The sequence below is a fragment of the Coenobita brevimanus genome, chromosome 91 (genome assembly GCF_032717465.1).
Source record: "Coenobita brevimanus isolate Jiangsu-jjx chromosome 91, ASM3271746v2, whole genome shotgun sequence".
Classification (NCBI taxonomy): domain Eukaryota; kingdom Metazoa; phylum Arthropoda; class Malacostraca; order Decapoda; family Coenobitidae; genus Coenobita; species Coenobita brevimanus.
This window is the reverse complement of record NC_137044.1, coordinates 11,824,676-11,849,331: the sequence shown is the minus strand read 5'-3', so window position 1 is coordinate 11,849,331 and position 24,656 is coordinate 11,824,676. Positions and strand designations below refer to the sequence as shown.

The 24,656-nt window shown below is 40.1% G+C and overlaps 1 protein-coding gene across 1 annotated transcript in view; it reads right to left on the bottom strand.

Moving 5' to 3' along the window:
- Oseg1 (intraflagellar transport protein Oseg1) overlaps positions 1-24,395 on the bottom strand; it is an 86,447-nt gene extending 62,052 nt beyond the window's left edge. The window contains exons 1-7 of the mRNA XM_080281834.1: positions 24,259-24,395; positions 23,417-23,526; positions 18,822-18,942; positions 17,125-17,242; positions 16,277-16,369; positions 9,060-9,139; positions 5,100-5,175 (exon numbers count right to left, since the gene is read on the bottom strand). Coding sequence (XP_080137960.1) covers positions 5,100-5,175; positions 9,060-9,139; positions 16,277-16,369; positions 17,125-17,242; positions 18,822-18,942; positions 23,417-23,526; positions 24,259-24,317 — 657 coding nt within the window. The 5' untranslated portion in view covers positions 24,318-24,395. The remainder of the gene's footprint in view (positions 1-5,099; positions 5,176-9,059; positions 9,140-16,276; positions 16,370-17,124; positions 17,243-18,821; positions 18,943-23,416; positions 23,527-24,258) is intronic.
- Positions 24,396-24,656: the final 261 nt, after the last annotated feature.

Sequence of the window (24,656 nt, the reverse complement as noted above, 5' to 3'; positions counted from 1 at the left end):
CCATAACCACCCTAACCAGCCACTCCTCCAAGCCAAGCTTTCTCATTGCCCACTTCACCACCTCTCTAGGACCCTGTCAAAGGCCTTTTCCAAATCAACAAAAACAAAATAAAGATCCCTTCTCCTACCAATATATTTTTCCTGAAGCTGTCGAACAATGAATATGGCATCAGTGGTCCCCCTACCTGGCATAAACCCAAACTGCATCTCATCAATATTCACTCTTTCTCTAATCATACCTTCTAAAACTCTCTCCATTACCTTCATTATCTGATCTAAAAGCTTTATACCTCTATAATTTCCTCTTTCCAGGGCATCACCCTTCCCTTTATACACATTTACAATTACACTCTTCAGCCAATCATCTGGGACAACACACTCATAAATAATCCTGTTTATCAGGTCAGTGACTAAACTCACCCCTATATCGCCTGAGGCCTTCAACATTTCGGCAGTCAACCCAGACACACCTGCTGCCTTCCCCACCCTCATCCTGCCTATTGCCTCATTCACAGTAGCAGTATCAATCAAAGGCCAAGGGCCAGACACTGGATCTGCTGGCTCCAAACCTTCCCTGTCCCAGTCAAACTCCTCATTCAACAACCGGTTATAATGCTCTCTCCATGCATCTTTAATATCCTCACTGTTCACCACTACCCTTCCTTCATCATTCTTCACACACTGCTCACCTATGATATCCCGATTATCCCTCTTCATCTGACCTGCCACCCTAAATATATTTTTCCTTTCCCCATGATTTAGGTTATCAAGTAATTGTCTCTGTGACTCAGACTTTGCCCTGTATACCTCTCTCCTAGCCCTACACTTGGCAGCCAAATATTCCTCTTTGCTACCACCCTTCTTCCATTCCCGGAAAAGCCTTCTTTTCTCCTTAATTGCAGCTTCTACACCCTCATCCCACCACCAAGTTACGTTATGTCTTGGTGGTCCTCTTGTCCAGCCGCATGTTACATCAGTAACTCTCAAGAAATTGTTCTTGAGGGCTCTGTACTGTTCATTAACGACTCTGTCTACAGTTCCCTGTTCAGCCACCACTCTCCTCAACTCGCTATAGAAGGCATCCCTTACTACTTGGTTTTTCAGCTTCCATATTTTCCTCCTAGGTACATAAGTCCTCTTTTTCATCACTTGTTCTTTAAGTACCATATCACAAATCAATAGTTTGTGCTGCTGCACACACTCCTCACTTCCTATAACTTTAACATCCCTCACTAACCTCCTATCGGCCCTCCTAACCAGAAAATAATCTATCTGACTGCTATTTCCCCCAGACTCATACGTAATTAACCTACTGTCTCTTTTCCTAAAATATGTGTTGCACACAATCATGTCCATTGCCTCCCCAAACTCGAGTATCCTTTCCCCTTCTGCATTCCTTAGACCATATGCACATCCCCCATGCACTCCTTCATAACCTTGTGCTGCTTCACCTACATGACCATTTAAGTCCCCTCCCAAAATCACTATCTCATCATCCCGCATACCACCCACTACACGTATTAAATCATCCCAGAATCTATCTTTCTCTGATTCATCCAATCCTGCCTGTGGAGCATATGCCGATATAATCACAGCTATCTTTCTTCCCAACAGAATTTTCACTACCAATATCCTATCGCTTACTCTCAAAACATTCATAGCATTCATAACATTGGAGATGGGAATATTAGTAGCACTGAAGATAATGTACGAATCTGGCAATATCTGTCTATTAGTAAACTGTATATATTTAGTGTTACTAGCATTAAAAGAGACAAGGTTGTTTTGTCCCCATTCACTGATTGCAGATAGATCTTAATTTATGGAGATGGCTGTACTGAGTTGAGAAGTAGAGATATTAGACTTTGTAAATGGATGTCTGAGTGTGAATGAACTATGTAGTGTTGAGTCATCTGCATATGAGTGAATGGGATTGTGAGTGACAGATAAGAGATCATTAATATGAACCAGAAATAGGGTTGGCGCCAGAACTGATCCCTGCGGCACGCCGGCGTTAATTGAGTGGAAATTCGAATATACATCATCTACTTTTACTCTTATTTTCCTGTCACTAAGATATGAAGAAATCAAAGGAACAAACGACGTTAGTCCATAGCAAGGGAGTTTGGACAGCAGGGAATGGTGCCATACTCTGTCGAAAGCGACGCCCCGCGGTATGATCCCTTGCTCCCAAGCGTCACGAAAGTGACGCCCCGCGGTTATGGGGTTAAAGATTGGTAAAATCTTTGTTGTGTCAAAATGTAGTTTAGTTTAATTTTGGGGGGACTTTTTCATGACTTGTCTGACATTATTTATTTTTCCCATACGGTCTGCTGTTTGTCCAGTACGGATTTAGTCCAGTACAGTAGTATTGTCTGACAAAAATACCGTACTGGATCCGGGGGTACTGTATACATTTTATATATATATATATGTTACCTCACAGAACACTTGGGAAATACTTCCTACAACATACGATATCTTTCTGAAATACTGCTGCACATCAATACTGTATATTATCAGGCAACTTGTAAATGAGCCTTATTGACAGAATCAACAAACATTACAATGCATGCAAAAAAAAAAACTATCCACTGCTGCCTCCCAGTAACTGAACCCAGGCCACTTCACTACTTTGGTTTGCATCAGTGCCTACTGTACTAGGGATTGATGTAGTACAGTAATGCCTTGATAATTTGATTTGCATCAGTGTCTATCATACCGGGGATTGACACAGTTAAGCCATGTAAAGAGGCACTGTAAAACAAGCCCTAAATCACATCTCACATTAACCCCCTCGCACACGATCATGTATTTTGAGTCACAATGGTGTTCGGCTGAAGAGGAACCGATGACGCACTATACTCGGTTCCATGGAGTCTGACGCACTGATCTTGCCAGCCGAGGACTGGTGGATTTGGTAACACTGCGCGATGCACTCAGGCGGTGATTGGTCAATTTCCGTCGTGTTTGAACGTGCACCAAATTGACTTTGTATTCCAACCAAGGCCGTCATTGATTTGTAAGATACCGGAAAATACAGATGAAAATTAAAGCAATGCTATCTTTAATGATAAATATGTGCTGTGTAAATTACTAGAGATAAACCTGAACGACGGTGAGAATAAAAACTAAGTAAAGTCACGACTGGATGCATACGGACAAGTCAGCGACTGATTTGTTTAATTTCATTTCATTACGTTTGATTTCGTTCACACTGCACGCGGTTTTATTATAGCAGCAGAGTTCAACTATTATTTTCTCATGGGGTTTGCTTTTATCTTACTTTCCTTTCTTCCACCAGTAACAAAAATTAAGTTCATTGTACACTGATGTAATCCATTACTTTCCCTGCTCTCTGTCAAGGGGACAGAGATACATGCTTGAGGAGTGGGTGCATGGTGGCCAGGGATAGGGTGTCCGTCTGTCTGTCTGTATGTCTGTCTCATGATACGAAAATGTTTGGGAAAATCAAACACCAAACTTATTCATGTAAGAAATAATTTTACTGAATCTGACTATGAATACAAACAAATGCAGATTTTTAAAGCTATTTGTTACCTATGAAGGTAATGAAAATGTGTATGTAGGCTATATATATTGAGATTAGCATGTATTGACCCCAGTCACGTGTGTGTGTGTGTGTGTGTGTGTGTGTGTGTGTGTGTGTGTGTGTGTGTGTGTGTGTGTGTGTGTGTGCTCACACAAATCATAATTATTAGAAGATAAGGTAAGCATATCTAGGGTCTGGTTGTATATTAGCAGAGGAGGTGATGAGGGGCATGGTGTAAATTACAGACTGTGACATTGTGTAGTAGTGGTAGGAAAAACATTCGAGCTTTCACAGGACATTGGAACCACCTCGCTATGATCGTCTGAATATTCCCATCACAGTCACTGACCGTTGTCCATTTGCATCCAGTCGCGACTTTACTTAGCTTTGTTATCAGTGTCATTCAGGTTTTATCTCTAGTAATTTACAAGGCACATATTTATCATTAAAGATAGCATTGCTTTAATTTTCATCTGTATTTTCCGGTATCTTATAAATCAATGAAGGCCTTGGCTGGAAAACAAAGTCAATTTGGTGCACGTTCAAACACAACGGAAATCGATCAATCACCGCCCGAGTACATCGCTCAGTGTTACCAAATCCACCTGTCCTCGGCTGGCAAAATCAGAGCGTCAGACTCCGTGGAACCGAGTACAGTCAGTGTTGATCTGAAAGGATGCTGATTAGGCAATTTTGGACAAAAATATTCACTTAAAATTAAGTTTCACATTCATCTTTGAAGCGTCATAGGGGAGGGTGTCTATTTCAAGGCCAACACTCTGAAACAGTCGGCTTTCTCTCGGCTTTTGGTGGGGGGTGTGGAGGGGTGCACTCGCGCGATTTTTGGAGACCTACTCGAAAACTATTGGTTGTATCAAAATTTTGAAGATGCCAAATGAAAGCTCGTAAAATTGTGCACATGGACGTATGCTTTGCTCTTGCATGGTGTGGGCAAAATATTCCAGTAAGGTGTTTTCACTGTGGAACAACATTATTCTGACTGCATTTCAGTACTTTTATTATACTTTTACTCATCAGTTTTGTGTGTTTTTATTAGCTTATCTTATAGTATAAACATCAGCAAAAATGACAGTGTACAATTTATACCAATATCACCAATTTCTGGGGCAAATAAAATCCATGGGAATGTTTTCCATTGTGCTTGAGTCCAGGCTGCCCTTGCGGCATTTTCTCTGATCATGTCACACACACTTACAGAAAACTTTAGGTGCACGAAGGGTTAAATACAGATGATTAACAATAAAAGCATTATGATGCTTTTTAAACTGGCAACAGTGCAGACTGGTCAGCAGAGTGACTGCCTCATAATCATGAGGTTGGATATCAGTTCTCCAATGAGGTAGCTGAGCTGGGACTAATCATGATGATGATGATGATGATAATGATGATGACGATGATGATGATGACTTGTTAAGCTAGGAACATGTGCAATATTTCATATTCATGAGATTAATATCAATGCAATATTCCCAGTACGTAGCTCTATAATGCAGAAAACATACTATAAAAAATTAAGAAACAATACCTGTTTGCCACTAAGGGTGTAAAATGAAAGGTTCTGTCCCCAGTCAGCAACACACAAAACATCAACAGGTTCATCTCTGTAAAATTATTACATACATAATGAGTATCCATATCTATCTATTGCCAGACGCCATAATCCCATAAGGGGTGGCCGTTTGACTTCGAGTTATTTGTTTTACGGGGAGGGGCACTAACCCTCCACCAACCCACTTGTTGACACATAGGGAGCACGTATGGTTTGGCTATATGGTTACCACCCAGCGTTGTAAATGGTTTCTTGGCTTACAGGAAACCATTTGGCTTGTCACTCAATGTAAAGCCACCTGTAAAGAAAAGAAAAGCAATAAGAAGTGGCAGGAAAGATGGGAGAAATAGGAAGAGAGGAGGGCAGGCACAGAAAAAGTATGATAAAGGCTAAGGATGAAGTAGGCAGCACTACATCAAATGAGTGGACGATGGTCGCCACCACCTACCATCAAGTATCCAGAGAGAGAGAGAGAGAGAGAGAGAGAGTGGTCCCTCACATTTAGCTTGTTTCAAGTTAGCGATTTCGCATTTAGCAACAGGTTAGAAAAGGTACCAATCCCACGCATTTAGCGATTGTCTTACGTGTTTAGCGATGTGGGGCATGATGTTCACACCATGCCCGTGACCCATCCTGTTGATATTTGGTATGGTGGAGCATTAGCTTTATAAACTAATACATCAAAACAAGCATATCTCATGCTGGATAATGAAAACAACACATTTGAGATGTGGAAGGTCACCACCACATCCATACTATTGGTCTGTATTCAGTCATAAATGCCATTCTGGCCAACACTGCAGTGGTGTTCACTCCTCATGACAATTATTTGATAGTAAATTATATTCGAGGAATATTATCATCTTTAATGTTGTTATTCGAAAATGTATGAATCACCTGTTAACATCCATCTCATGTACTCGCTTGGTGGCGCTCCCTTTTTTTTTTTTTCCAGCTGGAAGACATGAGCCAAACCACTTGTGTGACCTTGATGGCAGATTTTACTTTTCAGGGCAAATTAACAAGCACAATATTTCTTGAAAATAAATCCACATGTGACCCTGCCCATAAAGTATAGGATTTGTCGGTGTCAGATCATATAAGACTGGATGAATATCGGAGGCAGTACGTCGTCTGCTCTGTTTATGTCTGGTTAAACATCTCAGCTGACATGGGTAACACTTTTAACGAGATACAAATAGGACTTTTAAAACCAGTATATCATTGCATATCGTATTAATAAAATTGTACAGTACCTTTCATCGATATTTTAAATATATTTAAGACAACAAACTACAAAAGAATTCACAATAATTGCGAAAGGATTACTGAAGAGACGGGTCAAATGATTCCATCAAGTTTCAATAATTTGGCCTGCTCAAAGTGAAGACCTTGCCCTTCGAGCAGCTCAGAAAGAGGATTTTTTTAAGAATACCAATTCGGCAAGGATAACCTTTCCAGGCCTCTAAATGGGAAGGAAATGTTTAAGAATACGGGCAGTTGTCCCATAAAGCCTTGCCCGTCCGCCACCAGACCGCCATTGTTATCACTGTTCTGAGCATCTGGTGACCTTACATGCTTTTTTTTTTTCTCTCTCACAGTGCCGAGCATTTGCCATTTTTTGCTGGTCAGTAGATGTATAACCGTACAGTACTGTATCTGTATAACATATTGCTAATACACTGTGTTTCATTTTCAGCACTTTAAGTAGAAAACCGGGGGGTCAAAAGGGTGACTAGGAGGATGAACGCAGACTAACTGATATTTTTCCCATATAAAGTAAACTTCACATTTAGCGATGGTTTTGCCAGACTAATTAAATCGCTAAATGCGAGGGACCACTGTAAGTGTATATATACATACATATAGAGAGAGAGAGAGATTCCAACTATGCCAACCTATTTTCCTCTCAATAGCTAATGGAGTAAGGAGGAACCATAAACAAGAAAAGCAGAATGCAGAAGTAGAAAAATTATGAAGTGTCCAGTACAGTGGGTTGTACTATCGCTCAAAAAAGTGTCCTTACTAAAGTGATGAGTTATTTTGACACAACAGATGAGGAAAGAAGGAATACAGACACAGCTCAAATACCACTCTACTCATTGTGGAGTCCTGCGTTCACATGAGAAAGGATACTTTTTTGGGAGATAGTTCATATACCATTCACTTAGCCTTTAACAATTTTGTTTCATAACACCTCTGATGTAAAGCCATTCCATTAAATGCAAGGTTAAAATGGGATTTAACAATGGTCAAGTGCGACCATACATTTTGGTACCTCACCTATCCATTTCCATTATTCACCAATTCTTTAGCTTTTATCTGCACTTTACATGCGACTGAGTTCTCTGCATAAGAATGATAACTGTCTAGTCAGTATCAGCAGCAACACTAAAGTACACTCTTTTGCCATCTTGATCATATCATTTTTCTGTAAACTGTTGCAAAATCTACACACTTCTTTCTACTGTACTCCTTAATCAATCAGCCTTTTCTTTTACATTTTTCATATACTTCTTACTGTATCCTTCATCAGCATCCCACCTCAATTTTCTGACCGTAAGTGGGGTGAAACAGGGTAAAAAAAAAAAAAAAAAAAAAAAAAAAAAAAAAAAAAAAAAAAGGTAGTGGAAGAACTAATCAATGGCTTCTCCAATAAAAAGGAACACTTACTCATTCATTCACCTTTCAAGTCTGCAGAATCCTGGCTCTACCTCCCAGGTTCACTCTTCCACACATACACTTTACATTACCTATCACAGTCAATCCAATGATTAAAAAAAAAAAAGGGGGGGGGGGTGCCAAGCCCTTCCAATGCACTCCTCTGTACAGAGTTCATCCAACCAACTTGATTCCTTGTCAGTTCCCTGGTCTCATCAACCTCCACATCTTGCTTTCACACACTCATTTACCACATCTCTCCGCTTTCTTCTTGGCTTACCACAACTCCTCCCAACTTCAAGCTCATTCACATGCCCACTTTTCATCAATCCATCCATCCATCATCCAATCCTACATTGTCCCATGAGAAGCGTAGGAGCCCGAAGCTAGGCAGCTGATCCTGACATTTAAGATGAGAGTGACCAGCCTCACTCATCCCTGAGTGGCATTACATAAGCAATCAACCCCAACCACCCCTTGGATATAAACCTTCACCGGCTCAATCCGACCGGAGAGCAATAATTACCCACTAAACCACCATGCGCCAAAATTTGGTTAAATGGTTACCACCCAGCATAGTAATGGTTTCCTGGTGTACAGGAAACCATTTGGCATGTCACTCAGTGTAGAGTCACCCACAAGCAGAAGGAAGAGGAAAGAATGAAGGAAAGAAGGACAGAAGAGGGAGTGTAAAGTTGCCCGTAGGCAGAAGGACAAGGAAAGAATGAAGGAAAGAAAGACAGAAGAGGATGGAAGGAAAGAAGGATGGTGGAGAGGAATGGGCAGACACCCGACAGCAGCACTACATCGAGTGAGTGGATGGTGAGCACCCCCATTTTTCATCACTTTATTTATATTCCTCTCACTCACTTCAATCACTCTTATTAAAGGCCACAAACATGGCCTTCTTCCATTCTACTGGTACAGTTTCACTCATCCAAACTTTCATACACAGTTCCAACAAACCTCTCCACAACTCATCACAATCACTGCATACGTTTCATCAGCATCTGATGCCTTCCCATTTTCTGATGTTGATAAATTCCAGGCAATTTTCAGCACAGCCATTTTCACTAACTACCTTCATTCTTAGCTTTTCATAATCATGGTATATTCACTGAAAGTATTAAGAATATAATCAATACATTAAGTCAGAGACTTTTCCTACTAGATCTCAGCCACATTACATCAAATGGTATAAACTGCATGCTAAAAACATTTAAAGGAAATAAACTTGGCAAAGTTAAATTCAACATAACACAGCAGATTACTCACTTTGAAGGGTTCCAAGCAAGGGACCAAATAGGTGAGTTGACGCCTCCTGGCCGTTCAATTCTCATCTTCTCTTCCCCCATCTACAATACAGCCAAATATGATACAATGCTTAAAAAGCTGCATAATTTCAAAACTATGATAGAACATAGCAGATTTCCATTTTATAGCTGCACTGTAACAGTCAGTTGCAGTCAAAGTGAATTTTGTATATATTATTGAATGGAAACATACAATCTTAATTTACAGAGTATATGGTATGACATGGAAATCTCTGCATCAACACGCCACCTCATAGTTCTCATTTACCAGTGACATTAGACTATTCTGTAGGAAAGAGTAAATTTATTAGAAAAATACAATACTGCGCTACTGTATCATAATTACACAGGGAGTTCCATGTCCATGCAATGTAGGAACAACCAGGTGATGGAATACTGCAGTACACCTCTCTCCCGCTATTCGACAGGGATGCATTCCATAAAAAGTGGTTGAATAACAAGTTGGCCGAATAACAAACCTATTTTTCCCACGAGATTGTTACAAAATAAGGGTGGTTAGGTTTCTGACAACCATAGTTATTCAAAAAATATTGAATAAAGATGGAAAAAATACCAATATTTATCATTTTATACCTTTCATTTATTAAACAGAAGGAATGTTTTTAATCTATTTTATTTCTAATATAATAATGTGGAAAAAAGCACAATACAGTCGTGGTCATAATTGCGTATCCTCCGGCACCCCGTGCCTAAAGCTGGCTCCTTTGTGTGTGGCAATGCGCAGTAAAGTAAGAGGGGCTGAGAGGAAGGGACCAGAGAGAGAAGAGAAGGTGGGTGAGGGGAAGAGCAATGGTGCAGGGATGGGGTGAGGGAGGGGAGGGAGGGAAGGTAGGGGAGGGAGAACGAAATGTGAGGTGGTGGTCACATTATTTGTTTATTCTCTTTTATTCAGGACATGATATAAAGGAGTTAATATTCAGTAGATAATGCTGCATTACACCATGTACAATGGGATCAGATAACAAGCTTTTGAGTGGTTATATCAATGGCTGGCTCGTGAGAGATATACTGACATGACAGATCAAACATTTGTGCAGAGCCAGAAGTTTCCAGCACAACACACTATTGCCGTGTTCACCACTTTGTAACAAGCTGTTTTGTGTTGGAGGAATATATGATGCCGAGGTGATTAGAGGGTGCTAAGGTTGTTGGACGGCCATTCAAACCTATATCGGCATGGAGTCCATGCAACAGAATATGAGAGATATCATGATTATATCCACCCATATGCACAGATATCAGATTTATTTACCTTTTATGTACAATTATTTTAACCCCTAGGGTACGCAAATCGATCAACGAAACCGGCGTGAAAATCTGTACAGTATATAGAGCCAAGTTTTCAACTTTTGCAGAAGTAAAAAATGTTATGCTCAAGTTTTACAGCTTGAATTTACACACCTTATGCCAAAACCAGAGCATTTTAGACCACTTAGGTTCATGGGCTATAGCCTGACAAAGTTGAAAAAAATTACCCTTCCAGGCAGCGGGACTCCTGTTTTCTATGCTTTCCCTCCCCATTCCTCCCTCATTACTCCCCTCCCATGACCTTCCTCACCCACTCCAATCACCCCCCCTCTCTTCCTTCCCTTCCTTCCCTCCCCCCCTTCAGAATTTTCCATTTAAATTTTGTTTTCTTTTTCTGAACAATAGCATGCAAAATAATTATGTCGGTGTTCCTCAATCACTCCCAATTCCCTTCCCCCCACCACTTCTCCCCTCCCCACCTTCCCTCCCCCCATCCCCTTCCCTCATAGCTGTGTAATGAATAAAAACACGCGACATGAATAGTAATAATGACGTATAATACTCTAGGCAGGGGGGGGGAGGGGGGTGACCTGTAAGCGTACAGTGTACTACAGGGGGTGGGGATGGGGTGGGGAGAGGCCTGGAGGGGTGGTATGGGGGTACAGTGGTGGGAGACAGATACCACAAGGCAAAGAGGACAGGCAGAGAGGGTGAACAGGGGTGTGGGGGGTGGGTAGGGGGATATAACCCTCCCCACGGAGACAGGGAGGGGGGGAAAGGGGGGAGAACCACGGCAGCTTGATGGAGGATGGTGGAGGATGGTGAGGGAGGGAGCAGCAGGCGGTCAGATGCCAGGGAGGGGGAGAGAGATTAAAGGTATTGGGGTAGAGGAAGGTGGCGAGAGGGCGATGGGGGGAATTACCTCCCCCCCACCATGGGTACAGGCCCAGATCCTCCCTCCTCCCTTCTCAGGACTTAGTTCTCATTGGTTGGCATCAATATATGTCACAATTGGGCCGGAGCCTAGTGTCCGCGGTTTTTCCCAAAAGCCCCCCTATCGATCACATTCAGTGTCTTGCGTAATCTTGAGAAAGGATCGAATGATCCTGTTAGCACTTTAGGGGTTAAATAGCCTTTTCATATGAAGATGCCATAAAACAGCTGACATGATGGTGACTGTACAGGGGGAGTGTATACCAGGAGGATGATCATATTTACTGTGAATATTGCCACGTCAAAGAATGCACATGATATTTAGTTCCAAAATCAATTACAGTGGGTTCACACATTACGTGTGATCACAGTGAGCAAATAGCATAGTGGACAAGTGACCAAAATCATAACCATAAACTCTGAATGAATGAGTTTAGCCTATAATACGCAAGGCAGAGGCAAGGAGTGGTCCAAAACTGCTCTTTTCCCAGACTATGTGACCCCCCACTTCCCACATGACGAGCCCATCATGACCTTAGAGGCTCATGGGTAGGTAATCACGAGGAGTCTACAGTAAAAGCTCGCCAGTAACGACTTCAACAATAACATTGTTGGCAATAACGGTAAGTTAGAATACATACCCACTTTCTATAAATACATCTGGATTCACTTGAATAATGGTTACTGTATTTCGCAAATGCCAAGTTGTCATAATGCAAATATGTCCATAACAAGATGAGGAATGAAACGGACAAACAAGAAGAGATGAAGAAAATTGCTGAAAATGTGAGCAGTAATGAGGAGGAGGATCCTCTCCTCACCACCTCCCCTGATTTTCCCATTGCCATCCCCTCCACCTCCACAGCCCCACCTTACTCACCAGTTGCCTCCCCCTCCATCTCCACAGCCCCACCTGACTCACCTGCTCCACCAGGCATACCTGCAACCCCCACAATAATGACTGTTGCTGCATCCTGGAAGAAATATAACATTCAACAGACCGTAAATTATCTTCATTAAAGCCAGGAATAATACAACACTGGTAACCGTTAAACACACGTGGTGCAGCCAGTGCAGCGGGGGCACTCAAAGTTTGTTGCCACGCCTCAGAACCCGTGCTATTTAAGTCCATCAGGTCTGTTGTCTACTGTTTTTAAGGTGACTAACCATACTGCATCGAGTAGGGTGTATCAAGACAACTTTTTTGAGGGGTGAATTGACACAGTCAATATTGCAAAGTCAGTTGATTCAACAAGCTTTTCCTGTTGTGCTCATTAGATAGGCCTAGGCTATATCTACAAACTTTGTATTACATTTCAGTAGGAAAATGTTTAAAGCATGTAAAATCCATCTCCCTAAGGGTAAGATTTTTAAGCCCCACAAAATTTCGTGTTGCAAAACCAAGAGTCTTGGTAAATTTACCCTCCTAAAGTAATTTGAGTTTTTAGAGGCAATATTTTTTGGATGTTGATTGTTAAATAGTTCAGGTTTAATGTGACTTAAACAGAAATAAAATATCTTTCATATTATTGCTGTTACAGACTGAATAATTTTGTCTCAATTCACCCCAACAAAAAAAGTTGTGGTGTGAATTGAGACACGCATTTTAGCATACTCTGCCAAACATCTGGCTGGTGCTGCAACCTGGTGGTGGATCCTAGCACTAACAACATACACCAACAAGCATGCTGCTCTATCAGTATGTACACACATCTTATTTTGCTGTTTTTACAGGTATTTTACATGTGATACTGGCATGACAGTGGGAGCAGGTTGAGAAATGCCTTTCAGTGACTGCATGTAGCTGACGATATGTTATTTCTGCTTTTTTATGTAGTTTTTTCCCTTTTCTCAGGTTGCATGTGCATGAATACATTAAGACCTCACTATAACGGACTAATTGGGGCCCAAGCCATTCTGAAAAACGTGAAATTCCGATAAAAGCGACATCCAGACCGTTTCTGATATATGGGAATTTAGTCCGGTGGCTCCTCGAGTCCGATAACAGCGAATTCCGGTCTACTGAAGTACATTATATCGAGGTTTTACTGTAGTCTGGTGTAGGTCATAGCCTTCGCATGTTCTGAAGAAGGCGAAGACATGTGTTGCCAAAAATCCTCCCATAGATAAAGAACAGATTAATGCTGCAGTAGATGCAGCTAAGAAAAGCAAAATGACAATTAAGGAGGCAAGTTGAGCATTTAAAGTTCAAATAAAGTACTGTACCCTGTCCAGACGTCTCTCGATAAGAGAACCTACTTAGCCAAAGGGGGTATTTAGGAAAAAAAAAAAAAAAAAAAAAAAAAAAGTAAATGTCTGAAAGGTGTATATTTTTGTCTGAAATGATCTTATTTCATTCAAATATCAAATAACTTCAACAACAAGTAAAAGGATTTTCGTTTATTTACCATAATGTTGCAATAAAACAATTTTTGTGCCTGTCTCAATTCATTCCAAGACGTGTCTCAACTCACCCCATTTTCCTTGACTGAATCAAAGTGACTTTTTAATTTTTATAAAAAAATAAAATAAAAGGAAAATAAATAAAGTCTTGCACACTTGCACATTAATTGGTCACTTACCCCTCCATAGGCACCTTGAATATAAAATGCCTAGCACTTATGGCTTATACAACCAAATAAGTAAAAAAAATGTCTCAATTCACACCACTCAATGCTTTTTGTTATTTTAGCTATATCTGTAGTACATGTCTTAAAAATTTTCCCTATATTATATCTCTAAGGTTAAAAAAATATAAAGGTTTGAGGGGGTTAGCCCATATGTTATTTTTCCCATAAGATTATGTAGTCACAGTACAAGAAATCACAGTGCATGAGGTCGTCGAACACCCATCCACTTGCGTACTGTGCAAGCCCACTGTACACGTAAGGATAGAGCACGTTTCTTACACAAACATTACCTAAGTCAAAGCCATCCAGATTCCATTCTGCATCAAAAGTCAAAATACAGGGATAAACACAAGTATTTGGCTCCACACTAATGTTTGACCTGTCACATGAATATACAGTATTTCTCTCATGAGCCAGCTCTTGATATCACCACTCTAAAGCTAGTTATCTGAAGCCATAATACAAGGTGTAATGCAGCATTATCTACCGAATATTTACTCCTTTATACAATGCCCTGAATGAAAGAAAATACAGTACGCAAATAATGTGACCACAACTTCGCATTTCATTCTCCCTCCCACCCCTCCCTCCCTCTACCCCTGCACCATCGTTCGTCCCCCCACCCACCTTCCCTTCTCTCTCTGGCCCCTCCCTCTCAGCCCCTCTTATTCCACTGTGACTTGTCACGCATAAAGGAGCCAGCCTGAGGCATGGGGTACCAAAGGATAGGTGATTATTTACAACCAAGACTGTACGCAATGTACTACATCAGAATACTCTCTCTCTCTCTCATACACACACACACACACACACACACACATATTATATACGAAGGTCACACTCTTACGTAAACACTCACACAGGTTGGTGAGCACATGACTGCGCTTGACAGGATAGTAGTAGGGGTCTTGGGCGGAGCCATGGTGGTGCTGTAATATTCTGTCTATCTATCTATTGCTAGATGCCTTAATCTCACACAGGGTGGCCACAAACAAATCACCTCCACGTCACCCTGTCCCCCGCCATTTCACTGCCCTGCTCCCAAGTCACACACCCCTCTCTCATAATCCTCTCCACTCCATCCCTCCACCTCATCCTTGTCCTTCTCCTCCCTCTCTCCTCCTCCACCTCACTCTCATACACTCTCCTCATCAGTCTCTCACTCTCCATCCTCTCCACATGGCCAAACCACCTAAGTGTATCTCCTAACGCTTCTGTAATATTACAAGTGGTAAAACAGAAATGCAGGGAGATGAATAAGCAATCAATCAGCAGGGAAGGCACGGGAGACAGAGGCAGCTCAGCCGGTCTGACTGGTGGCGTGTAACTCGAATTGTAAAAATGGTGGGGATAACCATGTCAAACAACGAAGGGTATAGATTTATAAATGTCGAAACAACGAACTGTCGAGTAACAATTGGTCTAAAAATGAGGGCTTGGTGTACTTGTAAGGTGGCCCACCCCATCATTCAATCCTGCAAAGCCCCAATAGGAGTGTGGGGGCCAGAGGCTATGTAAATCTTAATCAATGGAAAACTTGGAAGCCTGAAAACACTCATATGGAAATGAAAAAGTGGATGTTAGCTCTGTACTTTAAGCTCCTCAGACTACTGTTAAAATGTAAACTCCACAACCTCACATGTACTGTTTATGTAATGTAGTAGTAGTTTTATTACGGTTATATTTCCACCAATTATGCCTAATATGAATCAGTGTATGATATCACATTTCTGGGTCACAATAGCTGACATACAGAGCCACAGCATCAGAAGTATTTGATAATATTAAGCATACTTCTTGGAAGAGCATACCAACCAGTGTTGACTGTGGGAATGCAGATAACGAATGTACCATTCAGATAGTTAATTGATCAACTTTTCAAATGCTATATACTGAAAAACAAGTTTAACAGACCTCAAACCATGGATACAGAGCTTCTATACTTATACACTACACTCTACTACAGACTTACACTCAAAATTAAACTCCTAAGAATATCAACAACCTGTTTTTTTTTTTTTTTTTAATGCGAGGAAGAAGGAACCAAAGGCCACGAGCCCACAATTATTGTTCCTTCCAAGAGAAAAACAAAATACAAGAGAGAGCCAAATTCAAGATCTGATTTTTCGAGATGCCTGGACACACTGCGTTTGAAAGACTGGAAATCATAGGAAGCAGGAAATACAGAAGGAGGAAGACAGTTCCAGAGTTGACCTGTTGCATAAATGAAGGATTCTTGCATTAGAGAGCTGGAGAGAAAAGGGATGAGAGTTTGCTGCTAGACGGGTGCTACGCGCTGGTTTGTGGTACTGCAACACAAATAAACCACAGTAAAAAGGTAGGTTACCTTGTTTCGAATGGAGACAATACCATTAGCCAGCCCCAAAGCCAAGTAGACTCCATCATTGGTCCAGGAGCAACAGCATATCCTACTGGTACTCTGTGAAAACAAATACAGATGCTAAGTAGCTACTAAAACTTAGGTGTACATATGTATATTTTCTCTCTCTCTCTCTCTCTAATTATATATGTATATATATATATATATATATATATATATATATATATATATATATACATACAGTAATACCTCGATATACAGTACCCCTAGATGCGATACCCAGGCTTAACGATGGGGGTAGAAATACCAACATACCCCTCCTAACGATGGCCAAACCCTGGTTTGACGATGGGTTTTGATTTTTTTTACCGATTTTCATGATATTTTACCCTAAAATTCTGTGTTTAGGTTCATTTATAAATGTCATTTTGGGGTACAGTTTACTAAGCTTGATTTTTTCCAGGCTTATAGTTCATGATATTTAGATTTTATTTGCTGGTTTTAGTGAGTTATTTACAGATGTTTGGGTTAGGTTAGCTTCCATGACATCTGGTAGGCCATTCAGATTGGCTTTAAACTTGCTTCTGGGCTCATTTGGGTGGGTTTGGGGCTTGGTTTGGGGGGAAACCCAAGGCTGGTAAATGATCCACATTACACGTTAAAGGTACCCCGATATACGATACCCCGCCTAATGATGGGGTTTTACCTCACCAATTACACTGTTAAACCGAGGTAAGTCTATATTATATATATAAATATATATATATATATAGCTGACATATTATGAATATTCAGTATTAAAATGTACATATGGTAATATGGCTTCATACTCATCTAGTTACATTCATATTTACCTTATGTTTCTGGACACTTTTCTGCTCTGGTGACCAAAGACCAAAATCACTAAGAGCACAGGAAGCCAGTTGGTGGGACACTGGGTTGTATGCCAAGCACTGGATGGCATCATTGTGCCTGACACACACAGGCAGTTGGGGGAAAAATGGGATATATAAGTACAGTATACTGTACCTTTATGCAATGTTAATCATTAAATATCAGAATTGCAAGGGACCCACTTCACCTCAGAATATTCATTAAGAGAACCACACTCATAGCAAATTAATGTCTATATATAAAACAACTATTAGTGAACCTGCTTATATAGTGGTGTTATGAATTGTGTGTGATGAATTTTGAAAGAAGAAACAAACAAACAAACAAACACTGCTTCTGGCACTCTAACATATAACACATACTGTAGTGTCTTCACTAAGAACTGCAAATTACTGTACAATATCAAGAGGTGCATGCAGCTCAAGATTCACACAAAGTGTACCACTAGCTTAATGCTGTGTATTTGTTGCAACATATAACACAATACACTGGGGTCTCCCAAAATGCAAGAATATGGGCAACAAAATGCATCACATATCAGAAATTTCACAAATTAGAAACCAATGAATCAATGGAAATAAATGTATATGGTCGATCGACACCTCACCCTATCTCTGTCATTTACAGTACTTCCCCATTTATTGACAATCATTTTAAGAATGAATTTTGCTCACAGAAAAATAACAGAACTGTGAATGTAGTATGCTAGGTAGCACTCCGTTTGTATAACTGTGGGATTAACAAGCTCACTGTGCCCGTCCACCTGCTGGCCTCCATAAGTCGTGACGGTTTGTAAACTCTGCTCCTTGCTCTTGGGAATGTTCCTCACTGTCGATTCACCTAAGCCAAGTTCATGTCCGATGTCTGAGTTACTTTTACCTTGCTTATTAATGCTATAACCTTCATCTTTAGCCCAAAAATGATCCTCTTATTCTTGGAATTAAGAGGTGGGGCCATGTAACAGGTAGGCAAGAGCTGGTCTTGTATGCATATTGCTAAAATCATCACAATATGCAAGCAGACTGATAGTCTTGAGACTTAACTTGTGCGATGTCATGAGGGAGGGAAAGGGTGGGCAACCAATCAGCCATCTGTTGGTGGTTTCAGATACTACCATTTTGAGCGAGAACACCATTTTTCCCTTGCATTCATACGACAATTCTTATTTTAGAATCACATTTTGCATATTTAAAAATTTCTTTCTTTCCTGGGTCGAGTTCATATACTGTATTAGGTGTTTCATATATTAAGATCCCGCATATTGGGAGACCCCACTGTACATTACATTAATAGGTGGGGACCCCTATACTGCTAATGGAGCAACCTAAGACTGGATGATGGATGGAAATTTTAAAAACAAAATCAGTTAACCTTCTGTCCACTTAAGTTTTTTTTTCATCCATCACCTACTCCTGTGTTGCCCCATGAGGAACATAGGAGCCCAGGACTAGGCAAGTTGGTCCTGACATTTATAAATAAAAATTCCTGGAGGATATCCAACTAACCTGCTTTAATTTATGACAATAATCTAAATCTCATTTGATTAAATTCTTTATTATTATGGTGTAGGAGAGGGATGTTTTCACATGGTAGCATCAGTACAGCTTGATGCTTTTGCTGCACATCAGTAACAAATTACTAACTACACAATACTTACGAATATTTAAGAATGCCTTCTAATTTTGATGTCCATATAATAACACTTTTATCTGCACTACCTGATGCAAAGCGCTTTCCATCCCTGCTGTAACAAACGCAGTACACTGCTTCTTTGTGCCCTGAAATTATATAAAATACAAAATGTATGGTTCATATTATTTACAAGCTAGGTAACAAAGACAAATAACAACTGCTATCAAAACTGCAATCTACCGGTGCAGTTTATTTTACAAAATAACATGCTGTGGGAAAAGAAGCTAACAGTAGGGTAAAACCTTATACATTTGCTCTCCTACTTAAAAACTTTCACATTAAGAAAATTTAGAGATAAGCTATTTGTGGAGTACCATTTACTAAGTCATTTTTGTAATACCGGTAACACTTATGATACCAGTGCAATACTGTACTACTGTATATACAAAAATTATTAAGACATAATGGTACTAATGAAAATTTTTTAAATAATATATAACTGGTATTTTAGGTATTAATGAATTTCAACTAACGAACTTTTTGAGATACAAACCAATTCTTGGTCCAATTATGCTTGTACACTGAGGAAGAACCGTACAATACTATAACTACAGTATCTACAACCACAAACATGGAAAAACATTAAAATGGACAAAAGAAAGCTTTATTAATAACATGATGTACTGTATGTAGTCCGTAAGTACAAATGACCTTCACAAAGAAACAAAAGTACTCCCAATCATGGGTGGCACAATTTATTATTTCAGCACAATAGGTGAGAATGAGAAGGCAAAAAAAGTTTGTATTGTTGTGTGCAAGAGGTGGTGGAAGGAGAATATAAGAGAGTATGGATCTGTCAGCTCAAGGATTGTGTAAGAGTGAAAGCTGGACTACAAATGTGGGTGATTGTGTGTATACGCCAATGCATGATTGTGCAGGCATAGTGAAAGAAGAGTTTTGGACAAATGTGGAAGTGTGCATGGAAAAGTTTGAAAGGATATGAAAGAGTGTTTTTTATTGGAGATATGAATGGAAAAGTAGGGAATGTGAAAGTGGATGGAGTAGTTGGTGAGCAGGGTGTGCCTGCAAAAATGGATGGGTCTGGCAGTGCTCTAGCAGAAATTTGCACAGGGAGGGGGTTGGTGATAGCCAATACCCTCTTTTAGACACAAAATGACCCACAGGTATACATGATGAGTGATGAGAGGGGAGAGTGGTGAACTGAATGAACGAAGGGCAATGAGTGATTATGCATGTGTGGATGGGAGTGAGAAAGTCTGCAATGGATGCAAGAGTGCACAGAGGTTGAAGGAGTGGACTTTCTGACCACCACTTGGTGGTGGTGAAAGTCAAGCTTCAAACGAAATGGAGGAGGAGGAGAAGGGATGGACAAGGGGAAGTAGTTCATACTAGGTGGGTAGAATGATTGCAAGAGAATGGAAAAAAGGCAGACTATAGGAGAGAAGTGCAGGAGCGACTGGGTAAATATGATTTGGACCAGATGGGGAACATGGAAGGTGTGTGCAAGATATTCACAAAAGAAATCTGGGCAGCATATGAGGTGTGTGGGAAGAAGAGAAGATGAAAGGGGGTGCAAGGAATAGCATGGTGGAATGAAGAGGTGAGACAGGCTGTGGCGCTGAAGAAAGCATACAGTATAGTGAATGAATGAGAAACAGGGACGTGGATGAAGTTGCAGAGAGGAAGAGAGAGGTGGAGAGATTAGTAAGAGAGAGTAAAAAGAGAGTGGATGAGGAATTTGGAAGGAATTTGAGGGTACAGTGGAGGGAATGTATGAAAATGTTCTGGAAAGACATAGTCTTAGAAAGGGAGATAAAGAAGTAAGTCGGGGAGTGAAAGATAAAAATGGTAAATTGCTAACTAGTGGGGAAGGGAGAAAAAGTGAGCAGATCGAGAGAACACTTTATGGAACTGCTAAACATAAAGAATGAAAGTAATGTGAGTACAAGTGGCTGAGGAATGGCTGGGAGGTGGTGGGAAGTGAGAAAAGAGGAAGGAATCAGTAGGATGAAGGTACTGGAAGTAATAAAGTCAAAATGGGGAAAGCCCCAGGAACTGATGGAGTGTGCGGTGTGTGGTGAAGTGCTGAAGTCTGGGCGAGAGAAAGCAGTAGAATGGATATCGAAGATGTGCAGATTGGCCTGGGAGGAAAGCAGAGTCCCAGAGGATTGGAAGTCAGGTATAATTACTCCCCTGTACACTGGAAATGGGGAAAAAGAAGTGTGTGCTAGTTATAGAGGCATTTGTCTTCTTTGCATAATAGGAAATGTATATGGTAGGATACTTACTGACCAAGTTAGGGAAAGAGCAGAGGAATGAGATGAAAAGAACAAGGAGGTTTTAGGATGGAAAGAGGTTGTGTACATCAGATATGCTTTCTTAGGTCTTTAGTGGAAAAGAAGTTGTATGCAACCTTCGTGGATTTAGAGAAAGTATATGACAGGGTGGATAGACAAGGAATGTGGAAAGTATTAAAGATATATGGAGTCAATGGGAAGCTGTTGAATGCCATGAAGAGTATGTATGAGGGTGCTAAGGCTGCAGTGCATGTCGATAGTGAACTGAATGAATTCTTCCATTTGAATGTTGGATTGAAACAGAGATGTGCCGTGTCCCCATGGCTGTTCAATCTGTACCGGTATATAGGTGGGGGTATAAGGGTTACAAAGTAGGACAGTGGATGTTGGAGCAACCCTATGAGAGAGGGCTGTGTTTGGAATCTCTCTGTACTATTGTTTGCTGATGATACTGTACTGTTAAGTGAAGATGAAAGGGAACTGCAAGGCTTGGTGAATGAGTCTGACAGTGTGTGTAGGAAAGGTAAAGGTAAATGCAGGGAAGAGTAAAGTTATGATCTTTGAGAGAAATGAAGTTGCTGGATGTAAAGTGAGGTTGGATCAGGAGGAAATGGAAAATGTGAATGCGTTTAAGTACTTGGGTAGTGATAAGTACGAATGGAAGTTTAGAGGGTGAAGTGCTTGAAAGGGTCCAGCAGGAGAGAAAGGTTGCTGGTGCTTTGAAAGCAGTGATAAGCAACAGGGAAATGAGCATAGAAGTGAAAAAGTCACTGTATGACAGTATTGTGATACCAGCTCTGATGTATGAAAGTGAAGTTTGGACCTTGTTGGAAGGACACAAGGCATGAGTGAGAGCAGTGGAATGAGTTATTTGAGGGGGGAGAATGTGGAGTTACATGGAGAGACAGACTGACAAATGAGGAAGTGAAGGAACGATGTGATGTGTGTGTGTGGATGTGATAGAAAGCATTGGGAAAAATACACTGAGGTGGTTTAGCCATGTGGAGAGGATGGAGAGCGAGAGACTAATGAGGCAAGTGTTTGCGAGTGAGGTGGATGGGGGAAGAGGGAGGGGGATGCCGAGGATGAGATGGATGGATGGAGTGCAGAGGTATGTGAGAGAGGGGTGTGTGAGCTGGAAGCGAGGCAGTGAAGTGGCATTGGAAAGGGCAACATGGAGGCGATTTGTTTGTGGCCACCACTTATGGGATTGAGGCGTCTGGCAACAGATAGACAATATCCCACCTTTCTAACTTTATGTTGCACCACCACACCAAAAGAAAACAAAAAAACAAACAACTTCCCCAAACTACATGCAATGTCTCATCATCCATCCTCCTCCAATAAACACTAAGGTACATTCCACACAGATACATATAAAAAAAAAATGTACTTGTATATAGCTCCTCTGATAACTTCTTTATCAAAAGCATTATGAGATACTGTAATTAATTTTCATTTATCTAATTTGAGATGCCAAACAGAATTTGCCATATATTAATGTTCTGAACATTTGCACGACCAGACTTTTTAGTTAATGTGTACCTATCACAGCCAGTACCTTAATCACTCTTCTCATACTTTGGACCTCATAACTAAAATTCTGAATAATGCTACACACAGGAAAATGAGAACTGTCAATACTTTAGATGCATACAGTAATGGACAAGTAAAGAAAAGCATATGCTACTAATTTGAAATGCACACACTGTATTACTGGTACCATTCCACCTTAAAGTGGCTAATTCAAATGATCCTTTACTGCCACAGGATCTAAGGATTTCCTATTGCCAGCCAATATATCCCACGCTATATACAACCTTTTATTCCCTATGAAATATGCCAATATAAGAATATCCTGTGTTACCAATTTAAAAAAAAAAAAATCATGAAATATTACCTAATAGAGGAGTGGGTGCTGACAGCCTGAAAGCAGGGAAAGGAAGGAAAAAAAGGGAGGGGATGGTAAAGTGGAACAATGATTATGCTTTACTGTCATGTTACCTCTAAGAACCAACAGGATTCAGCTTTCTTGGCATGAGATACAGCATCTGCAGTTTCTTGGTCCCTGTCCCACATATTTAAAATCTGTTTAAAAAATGGCTGGCATTTGTAATTGGTTTTCTTTAAATCAGACACATTTCACTGTTGTTAATAAATAACTGTGGGCATATACCATTGAGAATAATAGAGCAATGTGAGATATATCAATGAGTAAAAGGAAATCTCTATCTTCCATTACTGTATGGTACTAAAGCAAATATGATACAAAGGGTATTTCTCAGAACTAGTCATTACAAACCTTTCAAGGGCTGCACCAGTGCACCATCAGTGGTATCATATACTAAAACACGGTTTCCTGCAGCTACAATCAGCTGTGACCCATCTGGTCTAAAGCATAAGTCGTAGATACTGGAAGAAATAAATGTTCAAAATTTTACCATTCACAATAACTGTGCATATAAAATAAGTTGCAATAAAAGATTTGGTAAATGTTTACAGAGCCATAACACCAGATTAACAAGATGGCATTATGTTTTTCCTGTAGTTTTTTGTGTATTAAAAGAATTTGCCCCTGAAATCTAAGATCACTAGTTTTCAAGTTTTAGACCAGCCAACTCCACTCAAGAAATTAGCATTTTAAAACTAGCTTTTTTTCTTCTTAATAATGAAAATAAACAGAAACAATTACATGTCAATTTTGGCTAACCTACCAAAATGCCAAAATCTAACCACACACCATCTATAACTAGTACTACAATGAACCACCAAAAAACAAATACCAGGTATGCATTGCCTTTAATGGATGAAGCAAACAAACCAGCACTACAAATACAAATTAAAGAACCCAAAACATTTCACTTATTCTTTATCTGTGGAAGAAACGTCACAGAAACTGACAAACGAATATATTATCAATATTATTTCTTAGATATCCGGTCTTATGTCTTCTAAACATTATCCAAAATTTCAGAATTATATTATATATATATATATATATATATATATATATGTTCTATTACTGCATATTGATAATCTTTTTCATATTCACTAAGCACTTAAACCTTTTAAGTTTCCATATGTATCGGAATATAAGACTGCTTGGACTATACAGCGCTGAATAATCCCTGTAATTAAACTTACCACTGTTCCTGCTTATCCCTGTCATGAACCTTATCTACCCATGTAGGTACTGCTCTCATTTTGACTGACAGTCACGATGAAAGGTTTTTAAAACGATGTAAATACCATCCTCACAAAGTTTGTTCACAGTTCGAGTCGGTCGCACTTTTTGTTGTGGTATGTCAACTTGTAAAGGCTCCTAAATATAAGAAAAAAAAAAAGTTCCCGTGAGGAAATAAGGAAAGCATAATTAAATAGCCAAGCAAATGTACTGAATACCACATCCTGTATTACGCTGTATTTCAGGATGTAGTATAGAGGCTACTTTATACATGGTCTTTTATCATAGGCCTTCTTGCTGATGCGCGGAAAATTCAAACAATATCTGAGACGTGAAACATGAACTACACAATATTCTA